Raw genomic sequence first — 18,786 nt, forward strand, 5'->3', positions numbered from 1 at the left:
CATCCCCAGACCCCCAGTGTCCCCGCTCCCATCCCAGTGGGGACTGGGGGCCCTGGGGCTGTCACCCTGCCTGGCCCAGGGCTGGCAGCCTGCAGGAGCCACCCCCACCCTCAGCTAATGACTGGGGTGGTGCATATGGGCCAAAATGAAGATGATACGGTAAAAAATAAGATGTAGGAGAAAATCTGGGGGTTCGCACCCCACCAGTGGGGAGAGGGGGCGGCAGGCAGAGGAGAGCCCGGTTTGGGTTAAAAAAGACCAAAAGGTGCTGCCGGCAGCCCAGCCCCGCTCGCCCTCAGGGGGGAGGGTGTCCCCTCTCTGCAACCCAAAAACCCCACTGCCCAATCCTGCACTGCCTTTTTTACCGATTACCACCTCCATTATCCCCATTTTCACTGCATCGTGCCCTCGTTAGTGATTAAAAGACTTCTTCAGTAACTGTCCCCCCTTGCCCCCCCAAATGGCTGAAGCGCCCCCTCCCCACCCCGCTCAGCAGCCGTTAGAAAATACTGCAATTTATTCCATTTCTCTCTCCTTCAGAAATTACACTTTTTACACCATTTCCAAGCAGCTTTTAAATAAAAGGCGAGGGGGGAGTCACTCGGGGGGTGGCTGAGCCTCCCCAGGCGTGGGCGCAGGGGCCAGGGGGGCGGCGGGGGGCTCGGCGGGGCCGTCGCGCGGTCGGAAGAGGAGCTCTCCGGCGGGAATGACCTGCTCCGCGTGCCAGGCGGCGGCGGTCCCGTACTGCTGGTAAAAGTCCGTGTCGGCCTGGAACATGACGAGGGCCTGGGCCGTGTGGATGCGGACGTGCTGCGCCAGGCTGGTGGCATCCAGGAATTTTTCCCCGCAGGAATCGCAGGCGTAGAGGATTTGGGTGTTGGGGTCTGCGAGGGGAGACAGGGCGGATGCAGGACGGGGGGGCGGGGGTGGCGGGGCTGGGTGACCCCCCGCCTCCCCGGCCCCGCTCTCACCTGCTTCCTGCACTTGCTTCACCGCCTTGGTGATCTCGGCTTTCAGCGCTTCCGTCTCATCCGCCGTCACCGCGGCCGCCACGGGGACCACTGCAGGGGGAGAAGCGGGGAGGCGACGGGGGGACCCCAGCTGGAGCAGACGCTGGGTTTTGCTGGACTTTGCCCGTCCCGGAGTTTGGGAGGGGGCTCCAGCCAGGCCCTGACAGTTCCCAGCCTCAGGTCACGGCAAAGGGTGCTGCACCCCATGGCTGAGCCTCCCGGCCCCTGCGGGATGGCTCCGGGACCCCCAAGCTGTGTCCCGTGGATAACTCTCCCTGTTGGGACGGCTCCGGGACCCCCGAGCTGCACCCCATGGAAAAGCCTCGCTTCTGGGATTCCCAAGCGGCACCCTGTGGCTAAGCCTCACTTCTGGGACGGCCCCGGGACCCCTCAAACTCACCGGTGAGCTGTGTGACAGCGGTGGCGGCCAGCGCCTCGGTGGCCAGTGTCACCATGTCATCGGAAGCCACCGTGACGATGTTGACCTCGTCGCCTTCCTCCGGCTCGAGGATTTTGATGCCCGCCTTGCCCTGGTGCACCGTCTTCACGTGCGAGCGCAGGTTGTCCACGCGGTTGAAGCCCCGGCCGCACTTGTCGCACAGGAACGGCTTCTCCCCTGGGGACGAGACGAGGAATTTGGGAGCGGGTTGAAGATTCGGGGGGTGATTAAGGATTTCTGGCGAGGGGAGGGTTCTGTCACGGCACGCACCGGTGTGGATGATGATGTGTTTGGAGAGATCACCCACGTTGACGAAGGCTTTGTTGCAGACGGTGCATTTGTGGGGTCGGATGTTATCGTGGTGGCGGATGTGGTTGGCCAGTTGGCTCGACTGCACGAACCTGTGGGGGGAAAATACCCAAAAAATCCAAAACAGTCACTGGCAACGTTTCTGGCCCCAGCGATGACACCCTGGCGCCTCCACTCACCCTCAATGGTCGGGTGTGGGAACGGCACCCGGCCATGGAGGGCGAGTGGAGGTGTCCCCCAAAATCCACGGGGCGGACCCTCACCTCTTGCCGCAGCGTTCGCAGACGTAGGGCTTCTCCCCGGTGTGCTGGCGCACGTGGGCGATGAGGGAGCTCGCTTGGGTGAAGGCTTTTCCGCAGATCAAGCACTGGCACGGCTTTTCTCCTGGAGGAGAGAAGGAAAAGAGGCGTGGGGATCAATAACCCGGGGATGGGGAGCAGGCGGGGTCCCCCGAAATCCCATGGGGAAAGGGCAGAGCCGCGTGCCTACCGGTGTGGATGCGGACGTGGCGCTGCAGCGCCCCGGGGTCGGCGAACTGGCGCTGGCAGTGGACGCAGACGTAGGGTTTCTCCCCGCTGTGGATCCGCAGGTGTCGTTTCAGGTTGCCTGGGAGCAGAAGAGGCTCAGCCGGCAGGGGCACGGGGGTGCCGGCACCCTCCCTCCCTCCTTCCCAGTTCCCCGGTAGCTCCCTCGGGAAAGCTCGTCGCTATTTACGGAGCGGGGACCGTGCAGGGGCCGGGGGAAGTCGGCTGTGCCTCGCCCCGAGTCGAGGATCAGGCGGTAACGTGGCAGTGGGGACAGTCAGAACAAGCACCCTATTTTTGAGGGGACGGAGGGGCTCCACTGAGCTCATCCGGCCAACCCCCAGGTTCTGCAGAGGTTTGGGGAGATGGGAGGAGGCGTCTCCGTTCCCAAAAGCCGGATCAAGGCCTCCTTCCAGGAGCACTCCTGGGGAGCGATCCCACGGGGAACGCCAGCCAGCCCCGCTGCGGGGAGAGATTTATCCACCAGAACCGTGGCAGCACCGTTCCGGAGGTTCAATCCCTCCCGTGCCCGGGGTGAAACCCGGCCTCCGGCTCTGACCCCGCGCAGAGCGGTCCCCGCGCCCGCCAAGCCCCCGCCGCCGGGACCTCCCCGCCCACCAACCCCCCGCTACCTGACGTGGTGAACTGCTTGCCGCACTCCCGGCACTTCAGGGGCCCGTCCGCGATGTGAATCTTCAAGTGAGCCTTCAGGTTCCCCACCTGGGGGCGGGGAGAGGGATGCAGAGAGCCCCCCATCACCCCACCTCCCTCCGTCGGGCCCAAGCGCCGCGGCTCCGGCTGTTCCCCCGCCCCCTCACCTGGTTGAATTTCTTGTCGCAGTGAGGACACTTGTGCTCCTTGTCGGTGTCGTGGGTCTCCAGGTGCCGCATTTTCGAGGTGGGATCGGAGAAGGAGCGCCCGCAGTAGTCGCACTGGTAGGGTTTCTCCCCGCTGTGGACCAGCTGGTGCCGTTTGAGGTTGCCGGAGGTGGTGAAGAGCTTGCCGCAGTCGTCGCAGCGGTACTTGGCCTCCCCCGTGTGCCGCTTCTTGTGGAGGTTCAGCAGGCTGATGAGGCGGTAGCTCTTCCCGCACTCCTCGCATCCGTAGGGCTTTAGCGGGCTGCGGAGGAGACGGGACCGTCACGCCACGGCGTGCCCAGCTCTCACCGCCTCCATCCCGGCTCTGCCACCCCAGCTGGACCCACCCGGATCCCACAGGACGTCCTGAAGGGAAGGACGGGGGCAGAAAGACAAATCTCCCAGATCACCCCGCCACGCCGACACATTTTGCGACGATTTGATCTTTTGCGGCAAAAGCCAGTTTTGAAGCACTGCAGGCGTCTTCTCGCGGCGTCCAAACGAGCTGCTGGGAGTCTCCGAGCCGGCAGCAGCCAGCTCAGCGCGGTGGCACCCCTCGGTCCCCAGCGCCGCCGTACCTGTGCGTCTTCTCGTGGGCTTTGCAGGCGGCTGGGTCGGAGAAGGCCTTGTTGCACTCCCTGCAGGAGAAGGGTTTCTCTCCGGTGTGGATACGGATGTGGCGCTTGAAGTTACCGGTGTGGGTGAACTCCTTCCCGCAGTCCTAGGGACGGAGAGAGACCGGAGCAGGCGCAGCCGTGACGCCCGGTGTCCGCGGGGGAGCACGGACCTGGCTCAGGGCCGCGGCCGGCCTCACCTCGCACTTGTGCGTGACGGAGCCGTAGGCTTTGGACTCGGTCCTGTCGCTGTAAGTGCCCGAGCGCAGCAGGCGGGTTTCGCCCGAGTTCTCCTGCCCGGAGTCGGTGCTTCCCGATTCATTATCTTCAGCATTTTCTCCGTTTTCTAACCGGGGCTGCTCTTCCTCAGGGATTTTAGCCTCCTCTTCGTCCTCCGCTGTCATCTCCCCCTCTTCCTCCTTCCCTTCCAGCTCCACCTCTGCAGGCAGTTAGAAAACAAGGATGCTGGGCTCAGGAGCGGCAGCAGGGACGCAAAACCCACCTGTATTTCTAACTCTAAGCGCAGGTTCAAGGCAACTGGGACCTGGTACTCTGCCGTACCACGCAGGCGGGCTCCACGCCTCCGCCTGGAGTCAGCTTGGATTTTCACCTTACTAGCCTTAAAATCCACAAGCCTGCGCGGACAGAGGAGCGTTTCCCAACCTCCCCTAGCTCTGCCCCATGGACAACTGCTCCCATGGGCTCTGCGACGCGCAGCAGGCAGCGTCTGCAGAGCCAAGCTCACACTGACGACGTTAACTGCACGGAAAACAAGGCTCCAACCCGGCCCTGCCGAAGGGAAGGGGCACAGCAAAGTCCCCGTCACCGCCCTCGCTCACCAACGCACCTCCCGTTTCGGCGCCCGGAGAGACGCTGCCCTTCGCCACGGGGCCGCCGCTGCTGACCACACTCTCCGTCGGCTGTGGGTGGCTGGGAAATTCGGTGTTGGGGCTGTCTTGGACGGCAACGTCTGCACCTACAAGCAACAGAGCGTCGGGCATGCGCAAGGAGACATCGGGCTCCACGCAGCAGAGCCTGGCAGCGGGACAGTGCGCGCTGGGGGACGTGACAGTGGGATTTTGGGTGTCATCCCTTGGTGGCTCACCCTCTGGGCCACCCAGCCGCTCTGTCTGCGCCTCCCGCTGTGCTGCTGCGGTCACGGGCGTCTCTTCCTCCCTCTCTGGGTCGGGACGAACTGGTTTTGTTTTGTCAGGATCACCCAGCGCTTCTGCAGCCGACCCCTTGTCCTCGACAGTCGCCTTGTCGGCCCCTGCCAGGGAAGAGGCAAAGCGCTCCAGCTTCTGCTGGGACATCCCGACGGCTGCCAGAAGGATTCCCAAATCCCATAAAGATCCAAGGAAGCATTGGTTCGTCAACTGCCGGGGAAGCGAGGAGGCTACGTACCCATCTCAGCGGGTGGCTCCTGGCTCTTGGCAGGGCTTCCTGCCGGCACAGCGAGGGACTTGAGAGCGTTGCAAGCACTGACGATCTCCTGCATTTGGAGGAAACCCGCCACAGCCAGCACGTCTTCCACGTTGTCGGGGTTTAGGCTCAGCTTAGCCGTGTACATGAACTCCAAAACCTGGCCCAGGCCTGCGAGGGAGGCGACGCAACCAGAAATAAGCTCTGCCCTCTCAGCCACACGATTTTGAAAAGCCCAAAGTGCACAAAGTAACAGGCTCCCGGGCACAAAACCGCTTTGTTTAAGCGGCTCGGAGGGATCTGGGATAACTCTGCCTACCTGCCGCGTTGCTGATGTCGAGGTGCACCACGTCCTTCTGGTCGACGAAAAGCATCCTGAAATACTCGCTGCAGGCCGCCAGCACGGCTTTGTGGGCCTTGAAGTCGATGCCGTCCACCACGAAGGTGCAGTCGCACAGCAAACCCAGCTGCCGCTGCTGGTTCAGCTGTTCCAGGACTTGCTTGCTGTGCTGGGGGAAATCCATGGCTGCGGGGAGAGAAAGCAAACCCCGGGACGGGGTGAGACGGGTGGCGAGAGCCCAGCGCCGCGTGGGAAACGGCCGCAAAGCAGGACAGCTGACAAAGCCACGGATCAACCCCATGCCGCCCGCCCTGCCAGTTTGAAAACGTGGCTCAAAAAGCCCAGTTCCAGCTCCTCGCTGCAGCCGCCTGCCTCCCCACCACGGACAACCCCAGCCTCTCCTACCAGCTCCGCCACGCCGGCAAGGGGCTAGGGAGAGCGCTAACGCGTTACTTTGCCATCCTAACAGCATTCAAAACACGTTACTGCTCTTCACGCAGCGCAGCCTGCCAGCAGGGACTCTCCTGCCTCTGCAAACGCGTCCCTTTGGCACGCAGGCGGTGGCACCGCTCCCGCCGAGGACGCGGCGTGTCCACAGGCACGGCTTGGAAAGCGTTCATCCAAATCATTGAGCTCCTGCTCAGTTCGGGTGCTCACGTCACGATACCGGGCGATTTTTGGGGTTTTTATTGTGTGTTTCAAGGAGTTCTCCCTGCTCGCAGCACGACTTTGGCTGAGGAATGCTGCAAGCTGCCAGGAACACAGCAAAAGCCCAGTTTTCAAGCAGGTCCTCGTGGAGAAACGCTGAGGGGCCCCACGAGCTCGATCTGCCGCCACGCGTTGGGTTTCCTCCTGGGCTGCAACCGCGGGGCGCACGGCAAGGGAGCGAAGGGCCCTGGAAAGCCCCGGTTCCGATGCTAAGCTGACGCTCGGCGTCTCTCTGAAAGTTTCTGGACCGTAGCAGTTGCTTTTTCCGCTCTACCAGCTCTTAAAAACAGCACGGGGAGGCTCAGCTGAGGGAAAGGCAACCGGTTCGGACCCACAAAACCAGGCGGCTTCCAGGCAGCCGCGAGCGTGTCCCCTCCTCCGGATCCGCCGGAGCGGGTGGAGGGAGCCGCCTCCTGTCTGCCGCGGGTGCTAGCAACGCGCCCGGTGAAAGATCTTCCGCCCAAGGATCCACTCGGCTCCCGAAATCCTTCCCGGCGGGGAGGAGAAGCCCCGCTGCCTCCAACAGCATCAGACCAGGCAGGGAGCGAGGAAGTTCCACTGCCAAAAGTCCCTGTTTGTCTGCAATTCGCTCACCGCCACAGCTTTCCCCCAGCTCTCCAAAACACGGGGTGCTTTTTAACCAAACACCCGCAGTCTGCCCCAAAATACAGAGCCAGAAAAAAATCAGTATTTGTACCAAAATCTGCCCACGGCCCCGCGCGTGTGCGGCCCTGTAAGGTGTGCAGAGGAAGCTCTGGAAAAAAAGGGGAGGATTCTCCCAGCAGGACGAGCAACGCTGCCCCCGCGCTCGGCGAGCTCTGCGCAGCGGGGCCTGAGAAACGCCGACGGTTTGAGGCGCTAACAGGCTATTTTGGGTAATTTGTAGGAGGCGCTTCGCATCTCGGCGATGATTTTTATCGCTCTCCGATCAGACTCGCCTCAGCTTCGCACCCCAGCTTTGCGAAGGAAGCAAAACCCCAAGAAAACTTCACCTTTTCTGCGGTTTCCTCGGTAACGTCCCGTTACAGCTTCAGCGGAGCATGCGAGCGCAGCGCGGCGGAGGTCGGGGCGAGCGGCGTGCTGCCCTCACGCCCAGTGGCCCCCAGCAGCAGATATCACCTTTGCACGCTTAAAATCCTTGACTCCAAGCCTTAAAAACGCCAAATACCCGGATGAAAAAATCCCGAGGCAGACCCAAAATGCCACCCTGGTTCTTTGCCACGCTCAGGTTAGTCCATGGCTCCGGTGCCGATACCCGAACCCTTCCCCGACCAAACAGGACACAGCGAAACAGGCAGGGATTCCGGGATGGATCCGGGGCGGGCAAATACCAGATCAGGCACTGCTGCTCCACTGGGCAGCCGAGTTAATCAGCTCCCGCTAGCGCAAACCCATCGCCGCCAGCGGCTGAAGGCAGCGGCGCTGTCTGAGGACGCGTGTCAGAGCTCCGCGCCCGCGAACGCAAAGCGAAGCCAGGACGGGTGTGCGACCTCACCCCCGCGCTGCGAGGAGCGGAGAGAGCCAGAGGAGCGAGGCTGCGGGTGAGGCGGTGGCGGCGCTGCTCCAGCGTTCTCGCCCGTCCCGGTGCCGAAGTCAGTCTCTACGCGGCCATCCTGGGAGAGACAGGACAAAAAGCTCCGTTCTAAAACCCAGACCTTGCGCGTCGAAGGCACCGAGGCCCGACGCCACCGTGCCAGGACCGGGCAGCCCCGATTTCGCTTTTGCCGTTTCCCCTCCCGACCTCGCCCCGCAGCGGCTGTCGAGTCTCTCGTTACCCGATTAATCACGGAAAAGCTTCGTTAGGAGAACACCCACGCCCACCGCACACGCTCAGAGATAAATACAGCGGCTACGGTCCCAGGGAGCTTCCCACAGGAGCTGTTAGGCTCTCCCGCTTACTAACGGCACTAACCCCTCCCCGTACCTGCCGCCCCACTATCCACCTACTAAAAAAAACCCAAAGCTTCGATAAATTGGAAAAAAAGTGGTTTAAACGTTGCCTTTCAACGCTGTCACCATCCAGCCGTCCGTTCTGCGAAGGTAAAAAGGAAGAGGAGGTTTGCTTTCTGCCTACCGTCATCTCCCTCCTCGTGTGTCAGCTCGGGGAACAGAGCAGCCCTAATCCTCGCAGGCTCTGCGAAGAGGAGTCTGTCCTCATTTCCCGTAACCGATTCTGCAACGTTTTCAGTTAAAAAAAAAAAAAAAAAAGAAGTTAAGAGCTGATCAAGGCAGAGGTGTGTTATAGCTTTTTAAGAACTGTTTTCATGTTAAAAATAAAAAATCCAGGTCCCTGGACACGGCACAGAGAAGCGAACGAAATAAAGATGGGCTCTGGAGTTTGCGGTCGGCAGCAAAACCAGAAGGTGAGCTTGCACTCAGCTGTAAGGAGGGAAAAAAAAAATCACAAGTGATGATAGGCAGGAAAAAAACATGGGGAAAAGGAACTAAAAGGAGAAAGACGAGCAGAGGCACTCTGGGCCCTCCCCCAGCGAAGAGGCACCCCACAGACCCCTCAGTTATTTCGTTTTCGGGCCCAGGGATACGCTCGCGCAGCTCCCGGCGCGGCTGCGCAGGCAGGGCTGCCCGCAGGTAACCGGAGCCCTGGGCCGCAGCAGGCGGGGAGCCAGTGGTGTCGCCGAGGCATGGCCAGAGCTCGCGCTCTGCCCCGAAAACCGCCCGTTTCTGCGGCGCCCAGAGGACGAACTTTGTCTTCTCCCAAAAAACCTGCTTTTGGAAGGTGGCCTGACCTCTGAAATCTCGGCAGAAGCTTCTGATGCAGAAATGCAATTAAGGAAAAGCGGCCTGTCCACAAAACCCGTCACCCGCGCCCAAAAAGGGCACGCGCAGCCAGTACGGGATGTCATCGCGCCAAAAAGAGGCCAGAAGAGGGGAAAAAATCCTCTTTTTTCGCTTTGAGATGCTGCGTGATGGCTGGAAGTTTTCTCCGCTCTTCCGCCGGCGACGTCCTTGAGGCCCAGGTGCCAGGGGACCCTCCTCGCGCGGCGCTGGCTGTCAGGCGGCGTCCCCCGCCGGTGTCCCACCATGTCCGTGTCTCGCCCCACGGGCTCTCCCACGGTGGGCAGCCCGGTGAGGCCGGGCTGGCGGGGGCCCCAGCGAGCAGCAGCAGCCCCCCCGCTGCCCTCCCGACAGCCGCACGGAGCTGGGGGGCACAAACCCGAGGGGGAACGAGCTGCCACAGCCCCCCTGAGGTGCTAAGGGGGCGGCGGGAGCCCCACGCAGCCTCCCCTCAAAAAACCGGGGGCGGCGCACCGAGGTGTCCCCAGAACGGCTCCTTTTTCGGAGGGGCCCCCCCTCAGGCAGCCGGCTGGGCCGCAGTCGCCCTCCTCCCGCAGCCCCCTTCCCCCGCAGCCCCCGAGCCGCCCCCTCAGGCCCCCTCCCAGCCCCTCCTGGGGCTCCCCGCCGCCCCCCCCGCCGCTACCTGCCATGCCGGGCCCGGCGGAGGCCTCACATCGCGGCCCGCGGCGCTCACCGTGACACGGACCAGACAAAGGGCGCCGCCATCTTGGCGCCGGGCGGAAGCGGCGTCGCCCTCCTCCGCCCACCGACGGCGTCGCCGCGCATGCGCGGCCTGGCGCCGGTCGGGGAAGGGTGGGGGGCTGCGCATGCGTAGGTGGGGCGGTGAGGCCGGTCACGTGGCGCGGCCGCCTGTTCCCGCCCTTGCCCTCGGGCGCGCCGCCATGACAGTGCGGGGTGGGGGGCGGCGAGGGGCGGCGAGGGGCGGCGGGCCCGGCCCCGCGGCCCTGTGAGGGGCGAAGGGCCCTGTCCCACCCCGCTGCATGCTCCTGAGAGCTTCAGTTCCCCCCGAGGCCGCCCACATCCCCCGCAGGCCCAGGTGTCGGCAGCCGCCACGATGGCGGCCGGGCGTCTCCACCGGGAGCAGGCCCGGGGTTGCGGTTCCGGAGCCGAAAGCTGTAAATGCTGCCCGAGGTGGGCCCTCTGCACGGGCCAACCCCCTCGGGCAGGTGTGCGGGGCTGGGGGGCCCGAGGAGCCCTGCGTGGGTGAGCAGGCAGCCCCCAAAGCGTAATATTCCTGTGCCTGTCAACCCGTTTCCCCCGCTAAGGCCGCGTTTCCCAGCCTGCCTGCCACAAGTGAGCCCACGGCGGGGCCAGGCGACCGCAGGGCTCCCCGGGCGCTGCGGCACTGTGCTGGCTCCTCGCCTGCTCCCCGGCCTGGAAACCCCCCGTGCGGAGCTAGGCAGCTTCGCGGAGGAAAGGGGGGATATATTTTTGTTTTTTCCTTCCTCCTGTCACCGGAGCTTCGTGGGTGAGGGCCACCCGCCAGCCTGTCACCACTAGATGGCAATCGGTGACCGCGGCGGGCGGCTCCCTGGGTGCTGGGGTGCCCTGGGCACCCAGGGGTGGCGTTTTGGGGCAGAACAGCCACGTCCCGTCACAGAGGATCAACAGCAGCATCACCGCTGCTCCCCACCTCCGCAGCGCCTATTTCCTAAGCTGTACTGGGGGCTTTCATAGCCGTTAAGAGTTGATTTCTTTTTTTTTTAAATAACTTTTAAACATTTTTTCCTTGCGGCATCCTGTGGTAGGGAGTCCCACGAGTGACCGGCGATGCCGGTGGCAAACCGCCCGCCGAGACGACGGAAAAGCCGCGCGTCTTTGCGCCCGTCCCCGGCGCTGCAGGTGTGTCAGTGCAAGTCACGAGTCGTTAGGGGACAAGCTGACCTCAAAGCTTGAGCAGCAACACGAGCCGGGCGCCGTGTGGTAACTATAAACAGCTCCCGCCCTGAACAGGCGCCTCGCCGGTGTTTGTACACACGGGGAGACGGAGCCAGGCCCTGGGGGGGTTGGGGCAGCGTTCGGCCCCCCAAAAAGAAGCCCCTGGGTTTGGCAGCCAGGCTGGGAACCGCTGGCCCAGCTCGTGCTGCTGCTGGGGGTTTCCCCGAGGGCGATGGGTGTGGGTGGGCGAGGGGAGGAGGAGGAGGAGGAGGATTTGGTGACCTTCCAGGTGGGCCAGCGGCCGAGCAGCTGAGGGAACGCCTCAGAAATAGAGCAGCGGGGAAGAAATGAGTCACCTCGGGCTGGAAATAAACGGGGCGGCGGGCACCGGAGGGGAGCCAGGGTGCCTCCTCGCCCGCGTTTCTGTCGGGACGGAGCAGTCACTCAAGGTGCTCTTTACCCAGATGCCCCCGGGAGCTGAACCCGCCGCCCTTTTTGGGGAAAAGCACCGAGAAAACGTTAAAGGAACGGAGGAAGCAGCAGACAGGCGTTCTCAATAATTTATCACGAGCTGTATATACACAGACAAGCTCTGGCGGAGGGTCGGGGAAGGGAACCTCGCTCCCGGCGGAGCTCTTGGCGCACCGGGTCTTCCCCATCGACCCTTGCCGGCTGAAAATCGCCGGTGCCGGGAGCCGGGAGCGGAGACCAGAGCTTCTCCGGCGGGCAATGGGGTGCGTCCCACCACGCCGGCCCCTCGGCACGGGGCTGGCCCTGAGGGGGAGAGTTCCCGTCCCCCACCCCGAGTCCCACCTGCTTCCCAAATCACCCGAATAACGAGGTGGGGGCGGGGAAAGGGACCCCCTTCCCCCCCCCTCAGATCTTGATCTCAGTCCGGAAGGTTTGCTGGACGTGCTCGGCGTGCTTGGCGGGCTGCCGCTGCGCCCGGATGGTCAGCGTCCCGTCGTCCCCCAGCGAGGACGACACCGACGTGGGGTCCACGTCTTCGGGCAGCTGGCATTTGTGGGTGAAGGTGTTCATGACGGTGCCGTCCGCCGCCAGCTGGGGAAGGGAAAAAAGGGGTGAAAAAGGCTGGTTTTGGGGGTCGTTCCCTGCCGTTGGGTGTTGAGGGGGACAAAAGTGCTTTTTTTTCTGTTCCCAGCCCCCGGGAGAGGGGGCGTGAGTTTGTTGGGTCTCGTGGGCTTCACTCCTGCAAAATATGGGGCGAAAAGGCGAGGAAATGGTGAATGAAACCCCGGCGGGGTACAGCCAGGACTGTTAGGAAGCCGGGAGGGAGCTGGGGGTCCCCCGGCTAGGGATTTCGGGGGTGAGGGGGAAAGGAGGGAGCGCCCACCTTCTCGGCGTGCACCTCGATCTGGTTGTTGGAGGTGGTGACGATGATGTCCTCGGGGGCGAAGTCGCTGACGTCCACCGTGAACTGGTAGGTGTTCCCCAAGGTCTTCACCGTGCCGGTGTTGCTGGGCCGAGCTGCCGCAGAGGGAGGGGGTCACGGCCACATTTTGGGGAGGGTCCCCCCCCAGACGCCTCTCCCATCACCCCAACTCTTGCCCAAACCCTCCGGGACAGGGATGTGCCAGTGTGGGGGTAGAGGTGGCATCGCCCACTCCCCTCTTCGCTCCGTCTCCCAGCCCTAAAAATGGGGTGCGCCCCCCCTCCCCCCCAAACTCACCTGAGAACCCCAAAGTCTCGCCGCGGGGCCGGCCGAAGCTCCCAAAAAGCTCCATGGTGCCGGCGGGCGACGCCGACCCGTGAAAGCTGCGCTCTGGTCGGAAAGCAGCTGAAGGTCTCGCCTTCGTCCACCGCTTCTCCACCACCTCTGACCCCCAGCTCCCGCCGGGGAGGGAGAGCGGAGCTCCCTTCCTCCTCCTCCTCCCGGAGAAGGCGAAGCGGAGACCGGTAATTTCGGAGGGGGGCAGCTCGACGAGCTTTTTAAAGCCTCGTTACGGCTCCCGGCCGCCTGCCAAATCTCTCGTAAAACGGGCTAAATTTAGGTCTTGCGCCGGAGACAGTGGAAATTTTTCCCCTCTCCGTCGCCCCCCCCGGCCCGTTCAGCACTCTGGAATGCGGTGCCGGCGCTCCTGACTATTATTAAGAAATAATACTGATAATTAATTAAAATGCTTATTAAATACTGCCCGCCCTGGGTTGTACGCGAGGAGCGGGAGCTTGGAGGTGGCGGAAGGCGGGGGGAACAAACCCGGCTCGCTCCGGCCTGAGCGGGTCCGTCAGCTTCGTCAAGGTCGTTTTTAATGAGTTCGTTTGCAAACTCAGTCTGGCAGCGGAGGCCGAGGCGGGAGGACCAGCGAGGCCGGGGGGGGTACCGAAAAAAGTGGGGGTTTGTGTCCCCCAAAACGTCTCCGGGATGGAGCGCCCCGTCCCCGGGGGGCTGCGGGGGGAGGAGGAGGAGGAGGAGAGGGTGCTGGTGTCGGAGCAGAGCTGGAGACCCTGCCCCAAAGCCCGGAGAAGGCTCCGAGGTGAGACCCCCGCCCGAGGGTGGGGATTTTGGGTACGGGGGTGTGGTTTTGGGGGGGTCAGCACCCCGGTGTCCCCCTCGCAGGGTACCTGGAGTGGGTGAAGCGGCAGCTTTTCCGCGTGGGGGAGGATTGGTATTTCCTCTTCGTGCTGGGGGTCCTCATGGCCACCATCAGCTTCGTGATGGACTTCCTCGTCGCCAGGCTCTACGAGGGTAAGAGAGGGGCTCCCACGGGGGCGTGGGGGGGGGCACTAGGGATGGGGGGGTCTTTGTGGGGGGCGCCTCCCCTCCTGATGCTGTTTCTCCAGCCCACCGCTGGCTTTACCAAGAGCTGGGTGACGTCTTGGCGCTCAAGTACCTCTCGTGGACCATGTACCCCATGGCGCTGGCGGCCTTCTCCACCGGCTTCTCCCAGAGCATCACCCCGCACTCGGGAGGTGAGCCCCCTGCACCCCAAAACTCCCCACCAGGTACCAGGGCAACCCCCTAAAATTTGGATGCATCCCACCCTCCAGGCTCCGGCATCCCGGAGGTGAAGACCATCCTGACAGGCGTGGTGCTGGAGGACTACCTGGCCATCCGGAATTTCGGAGCCAAGGTGGTGGGGTTGACCTGCACCCTGGCGTGCGGCAGCACCGTTTTCCTCGGCAAAGTGGTGAGGGGTCCCCTCCCCGGTTTCAGTCGGCGCGGGGGGGGGTGCTGTTGGTGGGGGGGACACTCAGCACCGTGTCACCCGCCCCGCCTCGGCGCCCAGGGCCCCTTTGTCCACCTCTCCGCCATGGCCGCCGCGTATTTGGGGAAGATGCGGACCTCCGTCACCAGGGAGTACGAGGTGGGGCTGTCCCCCACCCCAAATTAAGAAGAGGGGCGATTTTATTTTGCCTCTCCCCAAAAAAATTTGGGTTCTGGCTTTCCCTGCAGAACAAGTTCAAGCAGAACGAAATGCTGGTGGCAGCGCAAGCCGTCGGGGTGGCCACAGTTTTTGGGGCGCCCATCAGCGGTGAGGACGCCTGCCCGTCCCACCCTGGGGACCCCCCAAACTCCCTCCCCTCCAATCCCCCCCTCCCGTTTTCCAGGGGTGCTGTTCAGCGTGGAGGTGATGTCCTCCCACTTTGCCGTGCGGGATTACTGGCGGGGCTTCTTCGCCGCCACCTGCGGCGCCTTCATGTTTCGCCTCCTCGCCATCTTCAACAGCGAGCAAGGCATGGCGGGGCGGGCAGGAGGCGACCCCCCTTGCCCTCTGCCCCCCTCGGGGTGGGCTGTAGCATTTTGGGGGGGCCCCACTCATTCCTCTGTCCCCCTCCAGAAACCATCGTCGCTCTTTTTAAGAGCGACCTCAGGATTGATTTCCCCTTCGACCTCCCGGAGACTTTCTTTTTCATGATTTTGGGGTAAGGAGGGCCCTGCCCGCGCCCCTGCCCGCGCCCCTGCCCGCGCCCCTGCCCACCGTCTCCTCCGCAGGGCCGTCTGCGGGCTGGTGGGCTGCGCGTACCTCTTCTGCCAGCGCTGGCTGATGGCGGCTGTCAGGGAGAACTGGCTCACCGCCAAGCTGCTGGCCACCGAGTCCGTACTGGGCGGCCGTCCGTCTGTCTGCGCCCTGCACCCTGCGTGTCCCCTCCCTGCGCCCTGCGCCCCCACCCCGCGCGTCCTCCGTGTTCGTGTGTCCACCCCACGCACCCTGAGCGTCCACTCCATGCACCCTGCGTCTCCATGTCCCCCCCCCCACGCACCCTGGGTGTCCGTGTGTCCCCTTCGCGCACCTTGGGCCTCCGTATCTCCCCCCCACGCACCCTGCCCACCCACCCCGTCCATCTGTCCGTCCCCACGCCTCCCCAGCCCCACCTCTCCCCCCCGCTCCAGCAAACCCGTCTACACGGTGCTGGTGGTGCTGCTCCTGGCCTCCGTCACCTTCCCGCCTGGGCTGGGACAGCTGATGGCCTCCAGGGTGAGTGGCGGGGGCAGGGGGCTCCCCAGGGCGCCCCAGCGGGCGCTGAGGCCATCCGTCCGTCCTGCTCACGCAGCTCACCATGAAGGAATATCTCACCTCCCTCTTCGACAACCGCACCTGGGGCCAACTGGCCCCCAACGCCTCCTCGGTGGCCGACCCCTCCGGCGTGGACCCTCGGCGTCTCTGGCAGGAGTGGTGCCACCCCTCTGCCACCATCTTCGGCACCTTGGCTTTCTTCCTGCTGATGAAGGTAGCCACGACCCACCCCCCCCGGTCCCTAAGCCCCCACCCCAGAGATGGCATCCCCACGGGGATGACCCCCACCCCTCGGCCGGGCTCTGCCACCACCCCCCCAGTTCTGGATGCTGATCCTGGCCACCACCCTGCCCTTGCCCGCTGGCTACTTCATGCCCATCTTTGTCTACGGTGAGTCTGGGGTCTGCTGGCCTGGACTGGGGGGGCAGCCAGCCCTGGGGAGGGGGACACAAGGCGGGCAGCCAGCACTTGGGGTGGGCATCCAGCACTGGGGGGGGGGGATCCAGCCTGGGGGTGGGGGGTACATCCAGTTTGGGGGGCCCAGGGGTTGTATCCAGCCTTATGGGTCAGGGGTTTGTATCCAGTTTGGGGGGGCAGTGTGGGGTGGTCACCTCCAGCTGCACCCTTTTTGGGGGTGTGGGGGGGCTCCTGGGGTATCCTCCGCCATTCTAGGAGCCGCCATCGGGCGCTTGCTGGGGGAGATGGTGGCCCTGCTCTTCCCCCGGGGCCTGCGTTCGGAGGGGGACCTGCGCCCCGTCGTTCCCGGCGGCTACGCCCTGGCCGGTGAGTGTGCGGAACCCGTGGTGGGGTGGGGGACACCCACCACCTGAATACTGACCCCCCCTTCCCCGCTCCTCCACGGCAGGCGCAGCTGCCTTTTCGGGCTCGGTGACCCACTCCGTCTCCACGGCTCTGCTGGTGTGCGAGGCCACCGGTCACCTGAGCCACGTGCTCCCCGTTGTCCTGGCTGTGCTGGTGGCCAACGCCATCACCCAGAAGCATCAACCGTCCTTCTACGACGGCACCATCATCGTCAAGAAGCTGCCCTACCTCCCCCCCATCCGCAGCCGGCACATGGCGTAAGCCCCCCCCCCCCCCCATATTTTGGGGAGATTTGCTGCAAAATTGTGGAAATTTGTGTTTTTTCTGACTCACCAGTTCCTACCAAGTGGTGGTGGAGGAGTTCATGGAGCACCGTGTGGTGGTCTTGGCCAAGGGCAGTGGATTCCAGGAGGTGCTGGTGGCTTTGGATTCCTCCGCCGATGCCGAATACCCGGTGGTGGAGAGCACAGGTGGGATGTGGGGGGCGTGGGGGGGTCACCGCACCGGGGAGGGGGACACACGTGACGTCACCGGGCTTGTCCGCGTCTTCCAGCATCACCCACGCTGGTGGGCACCGTCAGCAGAGCCCAGCTGGTCGCCTTCCTCCAGAGCCATCGGCACCCCCAGGGGCCCCCGGGGGAGCAGGTAAATGGAGTGGGGGGGTGAGCGCCCCGCCGCACCCAAACAAGCTGCTTTTCCACCCAAAAATTAACCTGTCACCTGCCCCAAGCTGACCGCCGCAGGGACACTTGGTGATGACTGCGCCATCGAGCCCGTCATGCTCCAGCTGTCACCATGGACCTCCCTGCACCAGGTTTGGGGGGGACGCATCCCGATGGGGCTGGGAGCCCCCCCCGATCCTGTGTCACGGCCAGGGGACGCAGCAGGGGTGGCGCTGTCCCCACACGTCCCCGTTGTCACCTCTCCAAGGCCCATCACCTCTTCGAGCTGCTAAAGCTGCAGCGCATCTTCGTCACCCGCTTCGGGGAGCTGGTGGGAGCCGTCAGCCGGCTGGAGGTGAGGGGGGGGACAAGGGGGTGACGGGGGGGACAAAAGGGGGAGCGGAGCCCAACCCGCCTCCTCTGTCCCCTTGCAGCTGCGGAGAGCGATCGAGGAGCTAGCCGACCCCAAGTGATGGCTTTTTGGGACCCCGGGGACCCCTCCCCAGGGATGTCACCCATGGAAAAGTGGAGGGGGGCTGACGACCCGCCCCCCCCTCCGGTGATGTGGGTGCCCCCCCACCTCAGGGGAACCCTGGCATCCAGATTGGGGTGGGGGGGGCAGTTCTCCATCCCAGTGTGCTTGTCATTAAACCCATCAATCCATCAATCCTCCCTCTGCTTCCTGCTCCTCCTCTTCCTCCTCCAGCCCCATGGGGTTCGTTTATTTTGGGGGGGTCACCCTCCCCAACCCCACAGCAAGGCTCAAAACCCCCCCAAAATCACCCCCAAAACTGCACCCAGCTCCGGGATGTGCACCAAACTGCCCCAATCAGCAATCCCCCCCACTCCGTGGACCCCCTCCTGTAATTACCACGGCATAATTATCCTTAATTACAGCAATTAATAAGGGTGGGGGCTATTCTGCAACCCCAAGATCCTGGAGGAAATGAGGGGCTGAGCCCCCCCTCCTCCCAGCTCCCCCGCACTGGGGTGCATCGTTTTTGGGGTGGGGGAGCAGAGGGCGTGGCAGCCGCTAATGAAGAGGGGGTGATTAAGCACGCCAGGTTAATTAAGCACAGCAGGGCAGGTTAGGCGAGGCGGGCATGCCTGGGCCCAGCCAGAGGAGAGGTGAAGAGGGGTCAGCGCCGGGGAGGCACCCCAAAACCAGGGTGGGTGCAGGGACGGGTGCAGCACCCATGGGCCCTGTGGAGGGTGCTCGGTGGGGCGGGGGCCCACAGCACCCACGTCACTTGGGGGGGGACGGGGACCCACGGGTGCTGCCCCCATGCCTGGCTGCCCCCCCCCTCCTGCTCCCATGGGGATTAGGCCGGGAGCGTCACCAAAACCCAGCTGGCGGTGGGGTCACCCCAGGGCCCCGCTCGCCCCGTGCCTCAGTTTCCCCATCACCTTTATTCCGGCCCCGCCGTAGGCAAACAGAGATAAGGTGCTGCCGGGTGCTGCTGCGCGCCCAGATCCGGCGCCATCCCCTCCCCAGCGCTGCCGGACTTTGAGCCGGGACCGAGGGTGGCAGCAGGGCTGAGACCGGCAAACTCGTGACGTGCGTGGGGCATCCACAGGCCCCAGTATCCTAAAATAGGGCAAACCCACGCAAATGACCACTTTTCCAGCAAGATGCTGGTCCCCCCTAAACCAGTGCCCCCCCTTTCTTATGGTTTTGGACAAATCCTCCCCTTTTGCCAGCTTTTTCCCACCCGGTTATTTGCAGGCACCGGGCAGCCAGCCCCGCCGCCGCGGCGGCTTGGGTTTGGCTCTGGGGGAGCGAGTGATAAAAAAAACCCAAATTCCTTGTGGGTTTCACTGTGGAAAAGGGGCCCTGGACAGGAAATGCTCCTCGAGCTGCGTGTCATGCCCTAAAAACCCTTAAATCCCTTGAAATTCCCTTTAA

The 18,786-nt window shown here is 63.9% G+C and overlaps 3 protein-coding genes across 4 annotated transcripts; 1 reads left to right on the forward strand and 2 right to left on the reverse strand.

Moving 5' to 3' along the window:
- Positions 1-499: 499 nt before the first annotated feature.
- On the reverse strand, positions 500-9,790 carry ZBTB17 (zinc finger and BTB domain containing 17). Of its 2 annotated transcripts, XM_086764323.1 has the most exons (17): positions 9,663-9,790; positions 8,298-8,396; positions 7,719-7,836; positions 5,495-5,701; positions 5,158-5,346; positions 4,859-5,023; positions 4,601-4,729; positions 3,954-4,192; positions 3,718-3,860; positions 3,101-3,401; positions 2,915-3,002; positions 2,248-2,364; positions 2,022-2,142; positions 1,720-1,850; positions 1,411-1,626; positions 972-1,061; positions 500-884 (listed from the first exon to the last, which is right to left on the reverse strand). In XM_086764323.1, the coding sequence occupies exons 2-17, from the start codon at positions 8,301-8,303 to the stop codon at positions 598-600; spliced, it is 2,547 nt and encodes an 848-aa protein (XP_086620449.1). In that variant the 5' UTR covers positions 8,304-8,396; positions 9,663-9,790; the 3' UTR covers positions 500-597. The 2 variants fall into 2 exon arrangements, with proteins under 2 accessions (XP_086620449.1, XP_086620450.1); XM_086764324.1 differs by lacking the exons at positions 7,719-7,836; positions 8,298-8,396; positions 9,663-9,790 and adding an exon at positions 7,555-7,695.
- A 1,923-nt stretch (positions 9,791-11,713) lies between these two features.
- On the reverse strand, positions 11,714-12,836 carry HSPB7 (heat shock protein family B (small) member 7). Its single transcript, XM_010122035.2, has 3 exons — positions 12,609-12,836; positions 12,273-12,406; positions 11,714-11,980 (listed from the first exon to the last, which is right to left on the reverse strand). The coding sequence occupies exons 1-3, from the start codon at positions 12,661-12,663 to the stop codon at positions 11,795-11,797; spliced, it is 375 nt and encodes a 124-aa protein (XP_010120337.1). The 5' UTR covers positions 12,664-12,836; the 3' UTR covers positions 11,714-11,794.
- Positions 12,837-13,301: 465 nt separating this feature from the next.
- On the forward strand, positions 13,302-17,552 carry LOC147598198 (chloride channel protein ClC-Kb-like). Its single transcript, XM_086764537.1, has 19 exons — positions 13,302-13,413; positions 13,497-13,625; positions 13,721-13,849; positions 13,928-14,067; positions 14,167-14,244; positions 14,334-14,412; positions 14,489-14,614; positions 14,719-14,803; positions 14,874-14,975; positions 15,273-15,357; positions 15,434-15,610; positions 15,717-15,786; positions 16,069-16,179; positions 16,262-16,475; positions 16,555-16,688; positions 16,772-16,863; positions 16,949-17,032; positions 17,149-17,235; positions 17,315-17,552. The coding sequence occupies exons 1-19, from the start codon at positions 13,302-13,304 to the stop codon at positions 17,351-17,353; spliced, it is 2,073 nt and encodes a 690-aa protein (XP_086620663.1). The 3' UTR covers positions 17,354-17,552.
- Positions 17,553-18,786: the final 1,234 nt, after the last annotated feature.

This window comes from Chlamydotis macqueenii, chromosome 21 (assembly GCF_036417535.1).
Source record: "Chlamydotis macqueenii isolate bChlMac1 chromosome 21, bChlMac1.mat, whole genome shotgun sequence".
In the NCBI taxonomy this organism is placed as follows: domain Eukaryota; kingdom Metazoa; phylum Chordata; class Aves; order Otidiformes; family Otididae; genus Chlamydotis; species Chlamydotis macqueenii.